Below are 19684 nucleotides of genomic sequence, written 5' to 3' on the forward strand. Positions count from 1 at the left end.
CACAAACACAAGCACAGCCCTCGCTAGTTATTACAGCGTCACGTGGAAGCCGAGGGCATTATTTTCGACCAACCGTTGCGGTCCAAGGGGGCTTTCGAAGTGATTGTGGGAGAATGGATCGGCCCCTCGACCCCCCCCCCCCCACACACACACACACACACACACCCTCCTCCCTCCTCCTCCCAGGTAACCATTTACCTGTGGCGTTGTACAGAACAGAGCCGTTCCCTTGGCAACAATGTAACAATACGACAAATATGTCAGAACCCCAACTACCCAGGAAGACCCCAGGAAGAATTGTAAACAACAGTAAATGAGCACATTTTCTACTTTTTTATGAAAAAGTTGTTATTGTAGATTTCCATGAGTCTTCCTTTGCACACCAACTACAGTGACAAACTAATTTAGCAAAATAGTCGAGAGTCCAGGAACGGGTAAGACTTTCCGTTGCGAAACCTTGCCTTGGTTTGAAGATTAAACCATCAACAACAACAACGATAACACCAAAAAGCACACACACAATCCCCCAAGATGGAACAAGAGATTGGGCAATGTTACTATTGATGCTGTTGATCACGCGCTACACTTGGCAAACAAAAAGCATAATCTCGCAGATCCTTAGAGGAGAAAGTTGAGCGGCCACACACTAATCCAGCAGCTTCTTAGCTTGTGCAAGGTCTGTCTCACAGGACGTACTCCGCTCCACATCAGCTGTCTGCCGAGGCAGCTCTGTACCTTTTAGTTCGGATTCTCCAGTTAGCTGTTCTTTTTGTTCCCTCCGAGATCCGTTGCTCTGTTGAAAAACCGTGAACATTTACTTTTACATTACGTTTCAAGGCTTCTCGCAGTATGTCAAAGAACCTGAACAACAGGAAAATAATACGAAGATACTGGGCTGAGGGGGCGGTTCACTGTGAACTGGATGGAGATGGCTGTGTGTGTTCTGGTGGGTTTTAATAGATGATCTCAGAGTGCAAAGCACTGCATTGATTGAAAGATGTATGACTGTGCTATCAGACCCTAATCTCTCCACCTTCTCTAACTTCTCAAATCCTCTTCAGACCTAACTTTGGTTTTTGTATACTGTATACACATGCTGTAGAGTAACCCCCCCACCCCCCCCCCACCCCCCCCCACCCCCCCCCACCCCCACCCGCCAGAACACGCACACACACATCCACCTGAGTTCCCACTTTGCTGTAGTGCAAGTGGTGGTCGGAGCATTTAAACGGCCTCTATTAGTCACCCCTCAGTGGTAGTGCACATTGTCGAGCGGCCAACTGCTCTCCCCTTTATGTCTCTCGCTCTCTCTCTCTCCCTCTCTTCTCTCTCCTCGCTCGCTCGCTCTCTCTCTCTCTCTCTCTCTCTCTGGGCAGATTACATTCCCAGCCGAGGTGGCATGCAGGGCTAGCCTCTAGCTGAGCTAATGGCACGTCATGTAGCATTAGCCAACATGCCTAGGCTCGTGCGTTAAACTGCCTGTGACACGGAGGGGAGAAAAAAAACCTGAGGAAAAAAAACCTTGCAAGCGTCCAAATCGGAACAGTGAAACGTCTCTTTCTCTCATCCGTTCCAAGATTTTCTCAAGCAAGAGTATGGAATTACACTCTCCCTTAAACATGTTTTGTAACACGCCCTGACGACGATGGCAAAGTAGGTCCTGTGAAATAAAGGAATCCACGTGTCGAACATCATTCGGTTGCCCCTCCTTCGTTGTTGAGAACCCATCCAGCCATGACGGCCAAGACTCAGCAGACAACTCCGACTTGTGGCTGAGGGACTTTCCACGCTGAGGTCAGCCAAAGCATATTGATTTTTCTTTTACTAGTCTCCAGTCAATAGGGCTTTCCATGATGCTGGGCTCAAACAGCTCTCAGCCTGCAGATCCTGACATCCCCGCTCGGGGGATTTCGGGACAGCTCCTACGCGCTCAAATACTCGCGTGGACACTTGCACAAACATCTATTGGAGAATAAATTGGGAGGATATCCCTTGTGGGATGGCACTCCATATCATGACACCCCATTACTGGACTATTATCGAGGGAAACGCAAGAAAGAAAATCCCACCATCTTTACCTGTGGTCTCAGGTTTATTATACGACAAATTACCATTCCAAGATGTCTGACTAGGGTTCATGTTCTGGTTAGGGCAGAAAGGTCAATTCAGGGACCCCTTGTCGTCATAGTCCCTGCTCCAATGCTAGCGTTGGAAGTAGGCACAGCTTGGGCCTCGTGGACACTACATGCATGAGTGTTTGTGTTAGGTGTGTGTGTGTGTGTGTGTGTGTGTGCGTGGGGGGGTAACACTTGACCTTAACTGTACAAACTAAGAACACAGTAGCTAGACATGACAATGTAATTTCCTAAGATAATGCAGTACATGTTAGACTAGTGACCTTAAGTCTGTGATATTACAGTATAGGAGTACATAACGTATTGCCATGAGGGAAGTGCTGATGTTAATTCATGTGCATTGTCCCTTCTTAAAATAAATAACCACTAAATTGGAGAACCATGTAGTTAGCTCCATATCAGTTAATAATGTAGCTACAATGTTAATAGTATTTTATGTACACTGTGTAAAGTGCTCTGAGTGGGGCTTGCGCGCGTCAGTCCTGTGTGTTTTATTGCGTGCGCATGTGTGTCAGGAATGAACAGTCTGTGTGTGTGACTGTGCGCACGTGTGTGGTAGCAAAACGTGTGTGTGTGTCTTAGCACACTGAACACATCCATGGAAGTAGGTCCTCTAGCTGGACGACAGGCCGAGACAGGGTCGATACGAAGGGGGCCCCCGGACGAACCTCATCCATCTGTGTCAGGACTCATCCGTCCCACACTTGCCTCACATTCAATTCAAACTCTCCCCTAGTCTCTAGCGCTCTGTCAGTCTGCTGTGCATGGTGCCTACGTATGCCTGTACATAACAGAGGCACAGTATGTCTTTAGAAAGGCCTATATCAGAAAGGCCCAGTCTTCGTTTTCTCGTCCGCCACAAAGAATATGTCGTGTATTTGGAGGGGTCGAGACAAGAGGGGGAGATGCAATGCTAGTGCACTTGAGATCTCGTCGAATGAGTAAGTGGAGTGGCTTTCTCTTGATAGGGAAAGAGAGCGAGAGAGAGAGCGAGAGAGAGAGAGAGAGAGAGAGAGAGAGAGAGAGAGAGAGAGAGACAGCGAACGGGAGAGAGCAAAAGAGGCAGAGAGAGAGTGGCACCACTAAACTGGCACTCCTCGATAGCAGCAGCATCAACTGGAATCTAAGGGGAGTGTGGGAGACAGAAATGGGACATCCTTTTAGCGACACTCACATCTTATCCTCAAATCCAGTGCTTTACTCAACCTCTCTCCGTCTAAATCATTGCTAGCGCCATTCTGGAAACCACATGGAGAGAAAAAACATCAGGGCAGTAGCATGCAAGTCAAGTCAGCAAGCCAAGCTGTCAATCAGCAAGATAACCAGCCAACAAGCAGGGTAACCTAGTCGGCCAACCAACAAGCATTTAATCGAACTAATGGGTCAACCAGCTGACCAAATCCACAGGGCCAAGCAGGCAGTTTCAACCAGCCAAGACATGACTTCAACCCACTGATGCCCTTTTAAGTACAGTCTTGTGGTGAAAAGTCCTTGATTCCATCCTCAAAATAGTTTCTCCACACAAGCGAGCAGACAGACAGACATGGTGCCCCTCCACAGCGGCCAACAGCTCACCCTCTGACCACCGGTCGACACGGGACCACGCCAGGAAGCGTGCAGCCCTGTGAGGGGCTCACGAGTGCGTTTCACCAACATCTTGGAGAAGACCAACAAAAACAACCCAGGGAGCAGGGAGCCAACAACAACAGCGAGAAGGGGTTGGGTTCTAGCAATTTGCGGCGTTCGTTTGTATCACTGGCGTTTTTCCTGTTATTGAATTCCTCTCTCCGTGCATATCCTCAGCTGGCGAGGGTTGGAGGCATTGTTGACACGCGCGCTCAGTCCTCTCCTGTGCCAGGGCTGCGCAGGCATGGATGTGTCACGCCCTCATCACCCTCGGCGGACAGACAGGAAGAGCATACAAGGCGCTGTCGTCTTCCTGCTTCCAACTCGACCTCCTACCCCTCCACTGTTTCTCTCTCACTTTGCCGGTGGTTTGGTTCCCGTCAGTCAACACGAGACGAGAGGAGATGAGAGGGTTCAAAATACTTGAATGACTTGACACTCTAATCTGTCAAATTTCATTGTCAAATCAAAAAAAATATTAGTACTAGTGTTCTTGGTTTTGAATCTCCTGTCAAAACACCCCGTTAAAAGATGGATGTCTTTGGAAAACTGGGTGTGTGAAATTGCTACCTGGCATCATATAATTTTGACACTATTAATCCTCAAGTATGCAGCCTACAATATAATTATTTAAGGTTACTCCTCTCTTGCTGGTTTAAATTTACATTCAATCCATAATATCACAAACATCATCCAACCTCTTTTTCATCTGAATGTGATTTGTTTTGATCAGTCAGCTACGGCAGAGTGAAAAGAACAAATTACAATATTGCTACATTATAGGCAGAAGAAACACAATTAACGTTCAAACAGCTAAAGAAAGACTTTGATGTGTCAAGTCTGAGAACTAGAAATAGTCCAAGTCTGTTCAACCGGTCAGAGTCGCTATAGATCAAATACATCATTTGATTAAACGTAGAATATGGTTTGCTCCTGTGGCAACTTTGCATCAACTGCTTCAACTTCTATCTATTTGGAAACTGCCTGATATTAAAGTCAGTGGTATGACGAAGAAGCCATGATGGATCAAGTTGAGGAGAACAGTTTCCATTTTTCTAATGGTTGTTGAGGCACACAGGCCAACATCGATTCAACAGAGCGATGCAAGCTCTCACTCACTCACTCTCCCTCCCTCCCTCCCCCTCTCTCTCTCTAGCTCTATCACTCTCTCTTCCATTTACACACACCATAGTGAAGGACAAAGATTGACTGGTCCTTTCGGGATTTCAAGATTGATTTTGGTTCTCCTCTCACACACCACGTTCATCTGACCTGCACCACACATGCATTGTGCAGTGTGGCATGCATGATGTTCCCAACAAATGAAAGGCCAGACTTACAACCTACAGAGGTATACACATTCATCTGACTCGTTCTTTGGATCCGGTCCAAGTGGTCACCACCCCGATTCTGGTCGCAGACTCACCGTTGAAAAGATTGAACGAAATTTGTCGGAAAAAGAATCTTGAGATACTTAACACAGGTATGGACGTCAATGTGGGTTGACATGAAGAGCGAAGCCCTTACACGCGGACAACCGGAATGTTTTCATCACTTTTGCTCAAAAGAAAAGAGAAAGGAAGTCTCTAAGGCAGCGCTGTGGCAGGTTGAGTCGGTGTGCGCACACGGGTGTTGCTGAATCACCGCGGCCGTGAATAGGGGTGGATGAAAGGAGCGAGAGATTAAAAGGTCTCCCGCATTTTTTCTGCGTTTCGCTCTCTCTCTCTCTCTCTCTCTCTCTCTCTCTCTCTCTCTCTCTCTCTCTCTCTCTCTCTCTCTCTCTCTCTCTCTCTCTCTCTCTCTGTCTCTCTGTCTCTCTCTCTCTCTCTCTCTCTCTCTCTCTCTCTCTCTCTCTCTCTCTCTCTCTCTCTCTCTCTCTCTCTCTCTTGCTTTCTGAAATTGTCCTACACATACTCCCTCTCTCTTTAACAGCATTACCCTCTGCCCTCTCTCTCCTCCTTGTTCTTTAATACCCCCTTCACTCTACCTCCCACTTTGTTCCTGCCCTTCCCTCCTGTTCCTTTTCTCTGCTTCTCTCCCTCCCTCTCTCTCGCTCTCCCTCTCTCTTGCTCTCTCCATCCCCAGCATTATACAGCAGAAATGAGACCCTTCCGGAGAGAAGGGAAGAGAAAGAGATGGAGAGAAAGTCAGACAGACAGATAGGGGTAGAGAGAAAGAGAGAGAGAGAGAGAGAGAGAGAGAGAGAGAGAGAGATGCAGAGACACAAAGAGCGAGACAGAGAAACAAAAAGATGGAGAGATAGAGACAGAGCTAGAAAGAGAGAGACTACACAGAAAGGCAAGACAGGCAAAAAAGTAAAAAGAGATACTATTCACAAGAGCTAGGAGGACAGGGAAAAGAGAGAAAGACAGAGAGAGGGAGGGAGAGAGAGAGAGAGAGAGAGGGGGGGGGGAGGGGAGAGAGAGAGAGAGAGAGAGAGAGAGGGGGAGAGAGAGAGAGAGAGAGAGAGAGAGAGAGAGAGAGAGAGAGAGAGAGAGAGAGAGAGCGAGAGCGAGAGAGAAGAGAAGAGAAGAGAAGAGAAGAGAAGAGAAGAGAGAATAGAAAGAGAATAGAACAACGTTAGATTGATAGTCTTATTGGAGTAGCTGAGCAACGTGGCTTGGCAGGGGCCCTCTAACACACTCATGCATACCTCTGAGGGTGTGGGTGTGTGTGAGGGAGAGCATTCCGTGCCTGTGTGTTTGGGGGAGTGTGTGGGTGTAGGTGTCCGTGTGCATGTGAGTTAAAACCCTGTGTGTGTGTGTGTGTGTGTGTGTGTGTGTGTGTGTGTGTGCGTGCGTGTGTGTGTATCGCTCATATGCGTCATATGCGTGCACTTGTGTGTTTGTTCTCGTGTGGATGTGCACCAAGGCGTCTGGAATGCTGAATCTTGCTCTGCAGTGTATTGTAAAGGTTGAAACCAGGTAGCGTTGCCCCACCCATTCTCTGTGTGCACACACCCAGATTAGATTGGTTGATGTCCAGATCCCTTCCCACTGCCAGCATGAAAACATGCAACCAGTGCTTTTGGGTAGCGTAGATTTGTGTCCCCTCTTCCTCTGCTCTCTCACTTAGCCGTGAAAGACAAGCCCGACCTATCTCCTTCTCTGAAAGGTAGCACTACAAGGAAAGCTTCAGCGACGGCATTTGACCTCTCATCCACAGTGAAAGTCAGCGAGGAAAACCGAGAGAGCGAGAGAGAGAGAGAACAAAAGAGAGGAACAAGGAATGTTCTAGTGATGAAGTACTGCTGAGGCTCAGCAGCAGGTGTGTGTGTGTGTGTGTCTGTGTGTGTGTCTGTGTGTGTGTCTGTGTGTGTGTGTGTGTGTGTGTGTCTGTGTGTGCGTGCGTGCGTGCGAGTGCATGCTCGTCTGAACATTTGCGTGCGTATGCATGCAAATCTGTTTCTGTGTGTGTGTATGTGTGTGTGTGTGTGTGTGTGTGTGTGTGTGTGTGTGTGTGTGCGTGAACGTATTATATGTGTGTGCGTGTGTCACATTCTGACAAATGAGCCGAGCAGAGTAGAATGCCTTGTGATTAGGACACATTGGCTCCTAATTGCCTCTCATTAGCATTTAGAAGTGAGTAGATGAGAGATGGAATTGAAGGAGGGGAGGTCCAACGAAACGGTTCACTCACGGTCACGTGACCACAGCGATCTACGACGAGGTCAGCGTTATTTTCGTCTAACAACGCTTGCTTTGATGACGACAAAAGCTAACTGATAGTGACTTGAACTGGGGAAAATCCAAGACTTTATGAACTAGGTATTTACAAAAATATATATATATATATATATATATATATATATATATACTAAACCTTCATGACCTATAAACACATTTACTCATATAACTTTGATACAACTAAAATACAGTAGGAGTGGCCCTGAGCCAACAGACTCTCCAGTTGAGATTTACCTTTAAATGTGAAGGGAGAGAAAGAGAGTGAGAGAGAGTGAGAGAGATAGAGAGAGAGAGAGAGAGAGAGAGAGAGAGAGAGAGAAAGAAAGAAAGAAAGAAAGAAAGAACTCTCTCCTGACCTGTCCTGTAGGGGTTTGACAGACTGCCAATTCAAATCAAACCACACTCCTGCTACTAACTTGACTGTAAATACTATGGCCCTCATTGGCCCATATAAAAGAAATCACTCTGTGCTACAGGGGGCTGCAGGCTCAAAGTGTGACATATGCAAAAACTGGCACATATGACAGAAGTCATTGTGGACGTTATGTAAACTGTTTTCATAGCCTCTCTACTATGCTATAGGTGTAACAAGGTGATAGGCTTAAGTGCATAAGCAACAAGTACCTTGGAAATAATGTGGTATGACATTTTGTTCTATAGCTTACCCAAGATGTTATTATTAAATATGTCCATGATATCCAAACTCCAAATGAATTTCAGTAGTTGATAAATATATCTCTTTTGGCAACACTAAAACTCAGTTGTGAAGATATAGCCTAACCTACAACATTAAACATGCAAAGTCATATTTGACAGCTGTTTGAGTTTGGGGGAATAGTTATGCGGACTCTGACGACTTACGATGCATAGTCTACTGCAATTCCGGAGTGTAAACACAGTAAAAATAGCCAGCTATCACAGGGTTCCCTACGGTCCCGTTATATAATCAGCAGGGTTTGGATGGGTGACATCACGGGTAGTTCACTGGCCGCACAAACCGAATGTCCTTTACAACCTAACGTAAATGAAAACCGATTGTGTAGTTATATTTAGACAACCACAAGGCATGCAATACATTGTCCAGATGTGTTTCGAAACATCGAATGAATTTACTGGACTGTTCATCGTGTCTTTTCCCATCTCAAAAACACTTCCGCGATGCAGAAATGTTGATAAAACTAGCTTTGACAACCCGTGTTAGTTCGAGTTCTAGTGACGGATAGAAAGATATACACTTATGGTTCTGCGACTATTTAAAGTGGATCTAGTTGCAAAAATTGACTGTCAAAAGAAAGTGTTGTCTACATGCAGCCGTTCCTATGCAGAGTGGCGCAGTTACTGCAAGTAGCGCGCTTGTCCGACACCCTGCCCGTGTACGTACTCCTTCCTCGGTTTCAATTTAGCGAAACCACCGCTCTCTTCTGTCGCACTTTAATATTACTTTGCATTTTCACTTACAAATGACAAGTGTACGAGAGTACACGTCAAACACCCGTGTATGTTCATAGCACAACAAAATTAGGTCAGAGTACGAAGTAAACATTTTCAAAGGCTTTGGAATAAACCAGCGCGTCTGCGCGACCCTGCCTAGTTCCAGCCATTTTCTAACCACAGCTCAACAAGAAAAAGTAACAGCGTAAATGGAGTGGCAGTGACCGGCAATAACAGTTGAATAGGACAGACAATATGACTTACTGTACGGTGTAATGGGCTGGTGACTGTGCCTGTCCTTGTTGCCAGGGCTCCCCTGCTCTGCTCCTGCGCTGACGATGGAATCGTCTCTCCTCGTAATGATGTCTGCAGCGCCGAGCTAATAGCTCTATCGCTCTGTGCCCCCACCTACGGAGAGAAAGGGAGGGAGATAGTGCGTGCGTGCGTGCCTGGGTGTGTGTATGAATGTGTAGTACAAATATGGAGCAGTTGGCAGGCTGAGGTGGCTGCCGTGTTCTGCACACTATGCAAAAGAAGTAGAAGCAAGCAGCCAACTCACAGGAATAAAACCCGAACAAAGTACAAACTCCAGCAAATCAATGTTTGTCCGACAGTTCATTCACAATTCAGAGTAGGCCTACACTGGGATTTACAGAGAAACTCAAATGAAAGATTCTGACTTCAAATTGCTGGTCCAGGAAACGTCCTATACATATCCTTATCCTGTCATGACAATGAGATGTATATTATGGTAGTATTTATATGCCACTTCATGGTTGTTTTAACCTTCCTTAATCCCTTTTAGTACATTTGAGCCTGGCTACGACTCTCCCAGAAAGCTACTGAAGAGACTAACAGTCAGCTGACAGCAACACTGTTGAGTCTCAAGATGCACTTCCTGTTTCACACTTAACCATACAGTTACCAAAGTGTCTCATTTAGACCAACATCACTCAATACAATTAACTGTAGTCCATATAATAAGTTATTCCGGAAGCTGGACGAATGTTCTATTTAATCTAATTTCAAGGTGAACACCAGTTTACACCATTGCAGAGACTGAAACTATCCTGCAACTTATAATCACTTTTCTGTTGCTGGCCAAGACAAACCATGTTTTGTTTGCTTGTGTTGTGCCATCCATACTGAAGAGTTGTATTAAAGGGGTACAGCTGAATGAGGTCAAGGTGTGAGACCAAGATCTCAGAGCTAAACCCATTGTTGTTTTGGAGTTGTCCTAGTTCTTTTCACCAGTCCTCTGGATATTTGGAGAAAAAAATATTGACCAACTTCTGTCTAATCAGCCATTCCAATTTGTGGACTTTAGTTGTGCACTTTAAAAACAGAAGTGCTCTTATGCTTCGTACTTGTACACAGAAAAACACTTGAAAATTGCTCTGAGAAGCCCTTTCAGATCAATTTAGGGTTGTTGTTAAGAAGAGGATATTCTATGGTAAAAATGCATATCTATTAGGCTACTAGCTAATTAACTCCCTTTGGTTAACAGTCATTTAAGGTGAGGGGTATTTCAAGTTTTTTATCAGCATCCTTGCTTGGTTGTTTTTTACAGCACAAGGAGATAAAAGTGTCTGAATCTTGAGGTTTGCTGTGGAAATGTGTATTTTTCCTTGACTAGTTCATACAGTGAAAATATCACTTTAGATTCCGCTGTGAATTATGAAGGATTTGGCAAATTGTTTTTAATAGGTTAGCTACAGGAGACAAAGGCAATCTGATCACACCACACCAGGGAAAGTAACTAGATTGTAGGTAATGTTTGGCTTTCATGGGGTGCCCATATATCAAGACTTTCCCACCATGAAATAAACCAGTCAAGCGTTACAGAATTTTCAAATTGCACATGACATCACACTGCTCACACAAGCCCATACTATTTTCAATTCATCCATCTAAAGTTCCTTACCTTGCTGTAGCGCTCAGTTCTTTTTCATTTATGGCAAAAAAAATTTTAAGAGGACTGTTACCTTAGGAAAAACCTTAGAAGTTCTAGAATTTATCAGGAAAGTTGACTGGTCAATTGAATATTGGGTTATTAGTGGAAACAAACTATTGGTTCTGAGTTTCAAATGTGTGGAAATCCTAGGTACGCCTGCATGTGTACATCTTTTCCTGCACTACTTTCTTAAAAGCACCTACAGTGACTGTGCTTTCATTGAACGGTGCAGCACGACTAGCATCAGCAGGCCTGCGCAAGTTCAAGAGCCAGAGTGACAGGAGATAGGAAGACTGCCCACTGTCATCTAGTCACTCAATAAGTGCTCCATTGTTTGGGGTTCTATTGTGGCATTGTCACATGGACAGAGACCAAGGAAACCTCCTCACGTAGGAAAGAGAGAGATAGACTGAGGGAGGGAGGGAGGGAGGGAGACAGAGAGAAGAGAGAATGGGAGATGAAAAGGGAGAGCGAGAGAGATAGGCTAGTGTTACATTCCGCATGTCTCAGTCCTTCCTGTTTGCATGGGCGCTTGAAAACGACGTGATGTATCATTTCACCACACCATATCACATGATACTTAGATGTGTGGTTGGCATGGAGAAGGGTCAGGGAGTTCGGCAGACATACGGAGGGGTAAGTAGAGTTTGTCCTCTGTAGTCAGGTGTGACAGGTAAGCATCTATTGGATAATACTGTAAGCTTTGTGTGTGTGAGTGTGTGGTCAGGTGTGAGGAGAAACTCTCTATTGGAGAATGCAGTGTGATGGGAAAATTATTCAGCCAATCATCCCAGCCCATACAATAATGTGGTAATAGGATACTATTTATTGCTCAGATACATCAAATAGGTCACCCTCCCTTCCCTGGGGGAAAGAAATCGTTGACTTGTTCTCGGTGAATATCAACTTTACATAATAACTTCTTATATTCACGTTTCACATTTGTCTGTTTGTGGTACGCATTCTCTTTCAAAGCAGACTAACATTTTGGATTCCCCGACAATTGAACTTACTGTGTCATAAAACGTATACGTAAGTAGACTGACCATAAGACATTTCACACAACACAGCCATCAGATCCACGGACATGTGGATCTGTCAACCATTACGTTATCCTTTATAAAAATAAGTATTTGTTGGTGTAAACTGATGTCAATGTTGCATTTGTCATGCAGCGTAATAGTTGCATTCTTGGACAGAACATCCTGGGGATGTGGGCATTGCTTTTATTACCTACTACATCCCCCTGCTGGAGAAATCCTGTAATGCTAACAGCTTCAGAGCAACAGAACGCATAGCATCTTCTTTCAAGTCCAAACTTCTTTCCTTATAGGTTTGCACTTGCCTTCTCCTATCTAATTAGGTTAGTGTTTCCTTTAGGAGGGCAGGAACAAAAGTTGCATTTAATGAGTATTCAAACAGTGCCTTATTTTGTCCAATGCAATAGTAGCAAAGGAATCCCCCCACCCCCCCAAAAAAATAAAGCACAATCACCACCTATCTGTTGATTTAAACACATTCCAGATAGATTTGTGTTATTATGAAATGATATTGTCTTTTTCAAAATACGAATGACATTTGACCAATCACCGAGTCCAACTGTAAAATATCTCAGGGGTAAGGACATCATTTTCTAGTTTGATTTAATTGTAACTGTAACAGCACCTATTCCACCAAATTGTATTTCTCTGCAAACACCAGGGAACAAAAGACCCATGACAAGAGTTCCTAATCCCTGTATGACGAGACGCCAATTTAACAACTCCTTTAGTACATCCAGATTTGTCTAATCTTGAGACGCCCAAGAAGAGAGAGTTACAAATCAGCTGTATCACAGTCAATCCTAGCCTGAAGCTAGTGAGGGCACACACACACACACAGAGAGACACACACATGCTCACACGTATGCCCTCAGAGAGAGAGAAGGTGACAGCAAATGCATTATGCATGAGATCAGCAGATCAGAAGGGACTTCCATATTGCTGTGTGAAGAGGGGTGAAGGGACATGAAGCAGAGATCTAAAGGGGTCTCATTCATTTAGATTTGTTTCGCTTCAGTTCAAGTCTGTGTGTGTGTGTGTGTGTTTGTGTGTGTTGAGTGTGACCGTGCAGAGGCCTGAAATCACTCTGAAGAGCAACAAAGTGCAAATGTGAACTTATAAGGTACAGTTGAGAAAATGATTCTGGACTCTTCTTTTGGTAAGTATTGCTTATTACTGTAATGGTTTAGGGAAATGTAGCAGACTGTAGTGTGTTTGTGTGTGTGTGTGTGTGTCTATACACACTGGAAATCTTACCTGACCTTCAGTCTGGTCTGTCAGTGTACTTGTCTGTGCCACCGAGCACCTCGTCCAATCCATCCAGATTCAGCTTCATTATTGAACTGTGGTGGGAGCCTCCCAAGAGACACACACACACACACAATATACAGTGCATTCGCCGCCGCACACACACAAGTACACACTCACACAGCAATGTGACATCATAGTCAGGCAGTACATTGCCTCGCTCTGACAGAAGGTCATGTACGAGTCAGTTTTATTATAGATGAGGCTTACAGAAAGCACCGGATAGAGGAGGAGTCTCCCACGGTCTACCGAGGAGCTGCTCTCACGGTTCCTGTTCTGGACCACGTCAGTCTAGAACGTGGACCAGGAGAGCGAGCGAGAGAGAGAGAGAGAGAGAGAGAGAGAGAGAGAGAGAGCGAGAGAGAGAGAGAGAGAGAGAGAGAGAGAGAGAGAGAGGGGATGATGGTGGTCGCGATTCACAGTGTTGACCTTCAGACAGTATCTCATTCCGTCACTCGCCCCTCCCTCCGTCACTGAATGGGGAGAGGCGAGCGTTCACATGCGTTTGAGGACCAGAGGGATGGGTAGAGACAGAGAAGAGGAAACAGCGTGTGTACAGTGTGTGTTTTTAGAGGTATGATGTTTGAGGTACAGTACGGTAGGTCAACACAGCCACAGAGGGGGGAACAGGTGTCATATTCTACTGGAATAAACCTTGTTTGTGCATCATGAGCTTGACATTCCTTTTCACAAGCAAACCAGGTACTCTAAATCAAGTGTACCTGAAGATGTACTTGTGGCTTGTTGGTGTGGACGTGTGTGTCAGAGAGAGAGAGAGAGAGAGAGAGAGAGAGAGAGAGAGAGAGAGAGAGAGAGAGAGAGAGAGAGAGAGAGACCTAAAGAGATAAAGATAATTGGATTGAGACGGAAGAGAAAAGAGATCTGGTCCAAAACATCTTCCTTCAGATTACAACGGAGCAGCACGTCTCTTTTCAGATTGCAGAGTATAATAACCCCAGGCAGATTAGGAATACACCATGTTGTATGATACTTGTGACAGATTGTGTCAATAACAAATGTTTATCTCTCTCTCCCTCTCTCTCTATCGTGTATGTGTGTGTCAACGAGATGTCAACGTTGTTTTATGTTCGTATGAACCCTGTTGTACTGTACGAGCGTAAATACACGTAGCGTACACACTCAACAATGACAAAAAGTAAGAACGAATAAACGACAGAGTGAGCTTTGTTGCGGGTTGTTTGTGAGTGTGTGTGTGTGTGTGTGTGTGTGTGTGTGTGTGTGTGTATTTCTCCAGGTTATCACCTGACTCTGATGAAACAGCTCTCTTACTTAATTGCCGGGAACTGAAGCTGACCAAAAGTTGCACAACACTTTAGTTAATCTTTAACAAGCTTACACATACACACACACACACACACACACACACTCACATGCACATGCACACACGCACACAGAAAGAAATACACTATGATTTGACAACTGTGCAATGTGGGAGCTGCAGCTGTCACCAACAGTCTGCCCACAGAAACAGACTCACACACAGACGCACACACAAAAAGCTGAGTATACTGTAAATGCGCGCATGCTTTTATTTGCATGTCTGCATCTGTATCCATGAATCACAGCTCTGATAAACTAGCAACCTCTTGCTAGGCTCAGTAGTAAAGCTAGTATACTGTAGTACTACGAACATGCTACACAGTGATTTTTTTTGTCTGTGGTTTTTGTTTCTGGGTCAAGGGCTCTCCCTGTGGCTGGCGGCCAGTTGTTCTCCGTGCCTCTCTCTCTCTCTCTCTCTCTCTCTCTCTCTCTCTCTCTCTCTCTCTCTGTCTCTCTCTCTCTCTCTCTCTCTGTCTCTCTCTCTCTCTCTCTCTCTCTCTCTCTCTCTCTCTCTCTCTCTCTCTCTCTCTCTCTCTCTCTCTTCTCCTGTAATCCAGCCAAATAAATCAGGCCTCTGCAGAAATCCCTCGCCCGCCCTCCGCTTCACCTCTCTCCCACACCAATCCTCTGATTCCATCCCCTGCTCACACACTGAGGGGTTTGTGATTGTGTGTGTCGGGGTGGGGGGGGGGAGCCGGGGGGGGGGGGGCGGGGGTGTGTGTGGGCATTTTGACAGGGCTCTAGTTAACTGTCATGTTCCACACTGTGTCTCTTCCCATATGATGTGATTTATGGACTGTCAGAGCTGTCTCTCATTCTGTCTCTTTATCCCCCCTCTCTCTTTATCTCTGTCTTTCTTTCTCTCTCCCCCTGTCCTCTTTGCATCTCTCTCTCTCTCCCTCTCCCTCTCTCACTTGCCCTACAGACAGCAGAAGGCAGCACAAGTGTGAAGCAGTGATCCAGTTGACCATTAAACAAGTGACAGCTGAAATAAACACACACAAACACGCCCACACAAACACACGTAAACACACACAAGCGAGTTATACTGTACATGCATGTACATCTACATAGATAAATAGAGAGATGTCAACGTTGTTTTATGTTCGTATGAACCCTGTTGCACTGTACGAGCGTAAACACACGTAGCGTACACACTCAAATATGACAAAAAGTAAGAACGAATGAACGACAGAGTGAGCTTTGTTGCCGGTTGTTTGTGTACAGTATCCCGGGTTTTGAGAGGAGATGATTCGTCAGGAGATAAGGCCTGCCAAGTCTTCCAACCAAAACAACATCCTGGTTTGTAGAACCCCTATTATGACATCATCGCGCCTAGGTTAATCAAGACTGAATCAATGTCACAATGGCATGCAGGGGGCATTCTTGGGTGCGAAAAGTCGCGGAAAGTCTCAGTGACGTTTGGAAAGTTGATCTGGATGGCTGCTCGCTTGAACATTGAAACTTGAGGGGTTCTGGGTAGATGAGTTCCTTGTGGCGAGTTGGAGGCTGCAGGCTGCAGTCAGCTGCCTCAGTGGTGTGTGGGGTGGCAGGACTGGCCACTGCAGCTGCTGCAGGGTGTTACCTGTTCAACAGGTGTCTGCATTCAGAGGGAGGGTCTGGTCATGATCAACGAGGTACGTTTGCAGTGTGTTTGGGCGTCGGAAAGATCTAGGTCAATGGTGTCGTGTAAAAATGAGTTAGGTGTGTTCATTATGAAGTGCATACGCCTAAGGTGTTTGATTTGCTTTCACGCTGGCACTTTTTTTCCCAAGAGGGTTTTTTTTTCACATGGTTCCTAATGTTTCTAGGGGCCTCGCTTCAATTATTTTACATTAAACTGAAATATTGTTAGAATGATGCACTGTTAAATGAATCCAATGTCTACATAAAAACATTAAGCTAATAAATCCCTATCGACTTTTGCCCATGCGCATCTTCTGTTTCAGCGTGTGGCCGGCCAGGTGAGGCAGTACCAGTGTCATGTCTGCAACACCACTGCTATCGTTTTAGAAATGCAAGATAACATTGTGGTGAGTCCTGCTTTTTGCCAGGACTTCACCAGAGAGAGGGCCCAAGCACAGAGCCCTGAGGGCCAGGCACAGAGCCCCGAGGGCCAGGACCAGAGCCCCGAGGGCCAGGACCAAAGCCCCGAGGGCCAGGACCAGAGCCCCGAGGGCCAGGACCAGAGCCCCGAGGGCCAGGACCAGAGCCCCGAGGGCCAGGGCCAGGACCAGGACTCAAACCAGACCTTCTCTAAATCAGGGTCCCATGATGGCTCTGAGTCCAGATCCTCTGATGAACCATCTGATTTAAGTGCTGAGGAAATTCAGGTTCCTCATTTAAAGTAAGTAAATGAGGAACCTCATTCATCTAGACAACATTTGTAGGAGGGCAGAGGAGGGAATAAAGTTCAGCAGGAGAGCATATAACTGCAGATTAAAAGGTTGCAGGTTCAAATCCCCCGGTTTGAATGAAAGCATCTGCTAAAGTTATCAATATCATTATGCACTGAGGTAGTTACGTAACAAAGTTACATTTTCACTCACTGAGCCACGTCAGCAATGCAGCTTGTTCCCATGACTGTGTGTTCTCTGCAGTTCCTACTTTACAAGCAGAGGCCTCGATCACCTGCCTGTCAAGCTGGCTGCTCTCAGACAGGGATTCACTGTAAGTACTGGACCTGTAAGGGATCTGTGCACTGTAAGGGAATACTACTTGGATTCCATTTCCTTCCTTTTCTATGTTTGTTTACGCTTGTCTGATTTAATGATCCCAATGAGCTGTTTCCAAAGATATAAACCCTAACCACCTGGCACGCCAATGTAGTTTAAATTATTGAAAGAATAGCAGTTGGATCCAGTCCTGCTTGGTACATGTATCCATTGTTTATGAAAGCTTACCCCAGTAACTAACTACATGCATTATTTTATACTTTAAATACCAGTGTGAATACGGTATAAGGCGTACTTGATATCACAATGCCCAAGGAAGAAGAAACATGGCAAACTTGGTTATAAACCAACATGCCCCTCAAATGTGTACACATTTCCTCTTCTAATGAAGTGTTGCTCTGTGTTGTTTGATGTGATGTCTACCTCTGTAGATAATCCTGGCCAAACCCAGCCACAGGGATGTTCTGTGCACAGTGGGGCGCAGCCTGCTGGCCATGCTAGCCAAAGCGGCTAACAAGGTGATTGTAAGATTGTATCCATCCGCTTCATTCCGCTAGACGGGCACAACGAAATCAGAGATTTCATCAGTGATGAAAACGCACCTCAAACATCTCGTTTTTAGTAAGCAAACGTTCTTGATGCTCCCGAGGCCAGTGTGTTGACGCTGTGCGTTGTTTATCGTGTCGCAGGATGAGGCGGAGTTCAACGACAGGTACAGCCGTCTGTTAGCGTACTGTCTCGACGGGGCAAACCAGGCCAGCATCGCACAGGAGCTGGAGGCCAATGGGGTAAGTCTCAACAGGACAAGAGAGACACTCTGTTGCACATTTTGAAAGTGTCCTGTGGTAGAAAGATGCAAATGTCTCTGACTCCAACCCAGACACTCTAATTAATCATTTGATCAATGCTGCTCCCCATTGATATGCCAATTCATGTCCAAAACGGTCATCTGAAACGTCATATTCTCATGGCATTTACCACATTCAACTCTTGCAGATTTGGTACTTTAACTTCATAGACGTCATGTACGAGTTGGTCATCCTGGGCATGCTGGGGGTGGATAGGAGGCAGCCAACCATCACAGTGAGTTCCCGAGCTCACACACACAAACACACATACACTGCTACCCTAAACCCACTTTTTTCCAGACCTGAATCAACAAACACTGGCTACTATCATCCAGGTATGCTTGACTCTCTGGGGCTGGTCCCCGGTAGAGTTGAGGGAGGGATGGTGCTGTGTGAGGCCCACTCCACGTGTCAGTCAGCGGTTTGACTCGGACTCTCCCTCCTCTCTCCCTCAGGTGGCTGGTGGCTTCATGTCACAGCTGTGTGGGCTGCTCCATGCTGTCCTCCCCAGTGGCACCGAGGAGACCCAGGGCCAGGCCTCTCTGGCCCAGCTGAAGGTGAAGGCTCTCACGCACTCTCTCCCTCTCTCGTGGTTTTTCGGTTCCAGTCTCTCCTTCTCTATACCTCTGTCCTGCTGCTGTTCCTTTAACTCCCCCTCCATGTCATCATCCTCCATATGTGTTCATATGTGTACTTCTCCTCCCGCAGGAAATGCTCATGGCTCTCCTGGATGGCGTGTTCACCCTCCCTTTCCGGAGCTACAGCTCCAAGAACCTGTTGAGGGCTGAGCTGCGTCGGCAGCTGGGAAACCACCTTTAGCTCATGATCAGCAGCCTGCACTAGGACCTGGACAACCCACAGTGTCTTCATTCTGACCAGGCCATCCCTACTCTGGTCAAGCCTTCTGCCCCTCTTCGACTAACTCTTCTTCCTTCCAGCTCACCATCATTCCCTAGGCCGCCGTCTTTGTATAATAAACGCAAATAAAGAATGTGCTCGCATAATTAATAGAGAACAACAAGCACTTCCACAGAACTTCATTGAACCCATCCATAAAGTGCATCAACACCGAAGACCATCTATGATTGTGTACAAAAATAACAGTAGACCGTTTCATAGTGAATATAAAGCTACATTTTATTTGGTAAGTCAAGGTTTGAGGAAAATGACTTGGTAGTTGAAAAACTGAAAAGCATGGACCTTCAAATGACTAATGCTGAATGGACAGTGCACAGGTGGAGCAGCTTCTAAGAAAGCAGATACTTCCAAGGGTCACCTGCATTTTGTTGTATATTGTATGAGCAACTACCCAACAGTGCAACTGGTTAATGCTTTGTTCACTTAACCCTCCTATTGTGTTCAAAAAGTGTTTACACCTTTGGTGTTCGCGGGTCAAATTTGACCCGTGTTTGAATACATTGACAAACAGTGAATTTAAGCAAAAAAGATCATCCAATGAAATATTTTATCTGCCAAGTAACATATTAGCTATCCATATCCATAGTTAAATATATATTACTTTGAATTGTTTAAGTACCTTAGACTGTATTAAACTTACAATGTGTACGTTTTATATACAAAAAAGGCACCATTTATCTATTTTATTTGGTTATGATGTACAGACCAGGGAAATGATTTAT

General features: G+C 45.5%; 1 protein-coding gene and 1 long non-coding RNA gene across 2 annotated transcripts in view; one reads left to right on the forward strand and one right to left on the reverse strand.

The window, feature by feature from the left end:
• The window catches only part of LOC146295151 (uncharacterized), a 60097-nt gene extending 50854 nt beyond the window's left edge, over positions 1 to 9243 (reverse strand). Inside the window, exon 1 of the long non-coding RNA XR_014753253.1 lies at positions 9143 to 9243. This is a non-coding gene — a long non-coding RNA (uncharacterized LOC146295151). The remainder of the gene's footprint in view (positions 1 to 9142) is intronic.
• Positions 9244 to 15955: 6712 nt separating this feature from the next.
• On the forward strand, positions 15956 to 19430 carry LOC146295152 (uncharacterized). Its single transcript, XM_084695799.1, has 8 exons — positions 15956 to 16158; positions 16471 to 16868; positions 17122 to 17191; positions 17628 to 17714; positions 17886 to 17984; positions 18193 to 18279; positions 18500 to 18601; positions 18753 to 19430. Exons 1-8 carry the CDS (start codon positions 16147 to 16149, stop codon positions 18861 to 18863), a joined length of 966 nt encoding a protein of 321 aa, XP_084551925.1. The 5' UTR covers positions 15956 to 16146; the 3' UTR covers positions 18864 to 19430.
• The last annotated feature ends 254 nt before the right edge of the window (positions 19431 to 19684 follow it).

Source organism: Hypomesus nipponensis, chromosome 4 (genome assembly GCF_054491055.1).
Source record: "Hypomesus nipponensis isolate SF chromosome 4, ASM5449105v1, whole genome shotgun sequence".
Lineage (NCBI taxonomy): Eukaryota > Metazoa > Chordata > Actinopteri > Osmeriformes > Osmeridae > Hypomesus > Hypomesus nipponensis.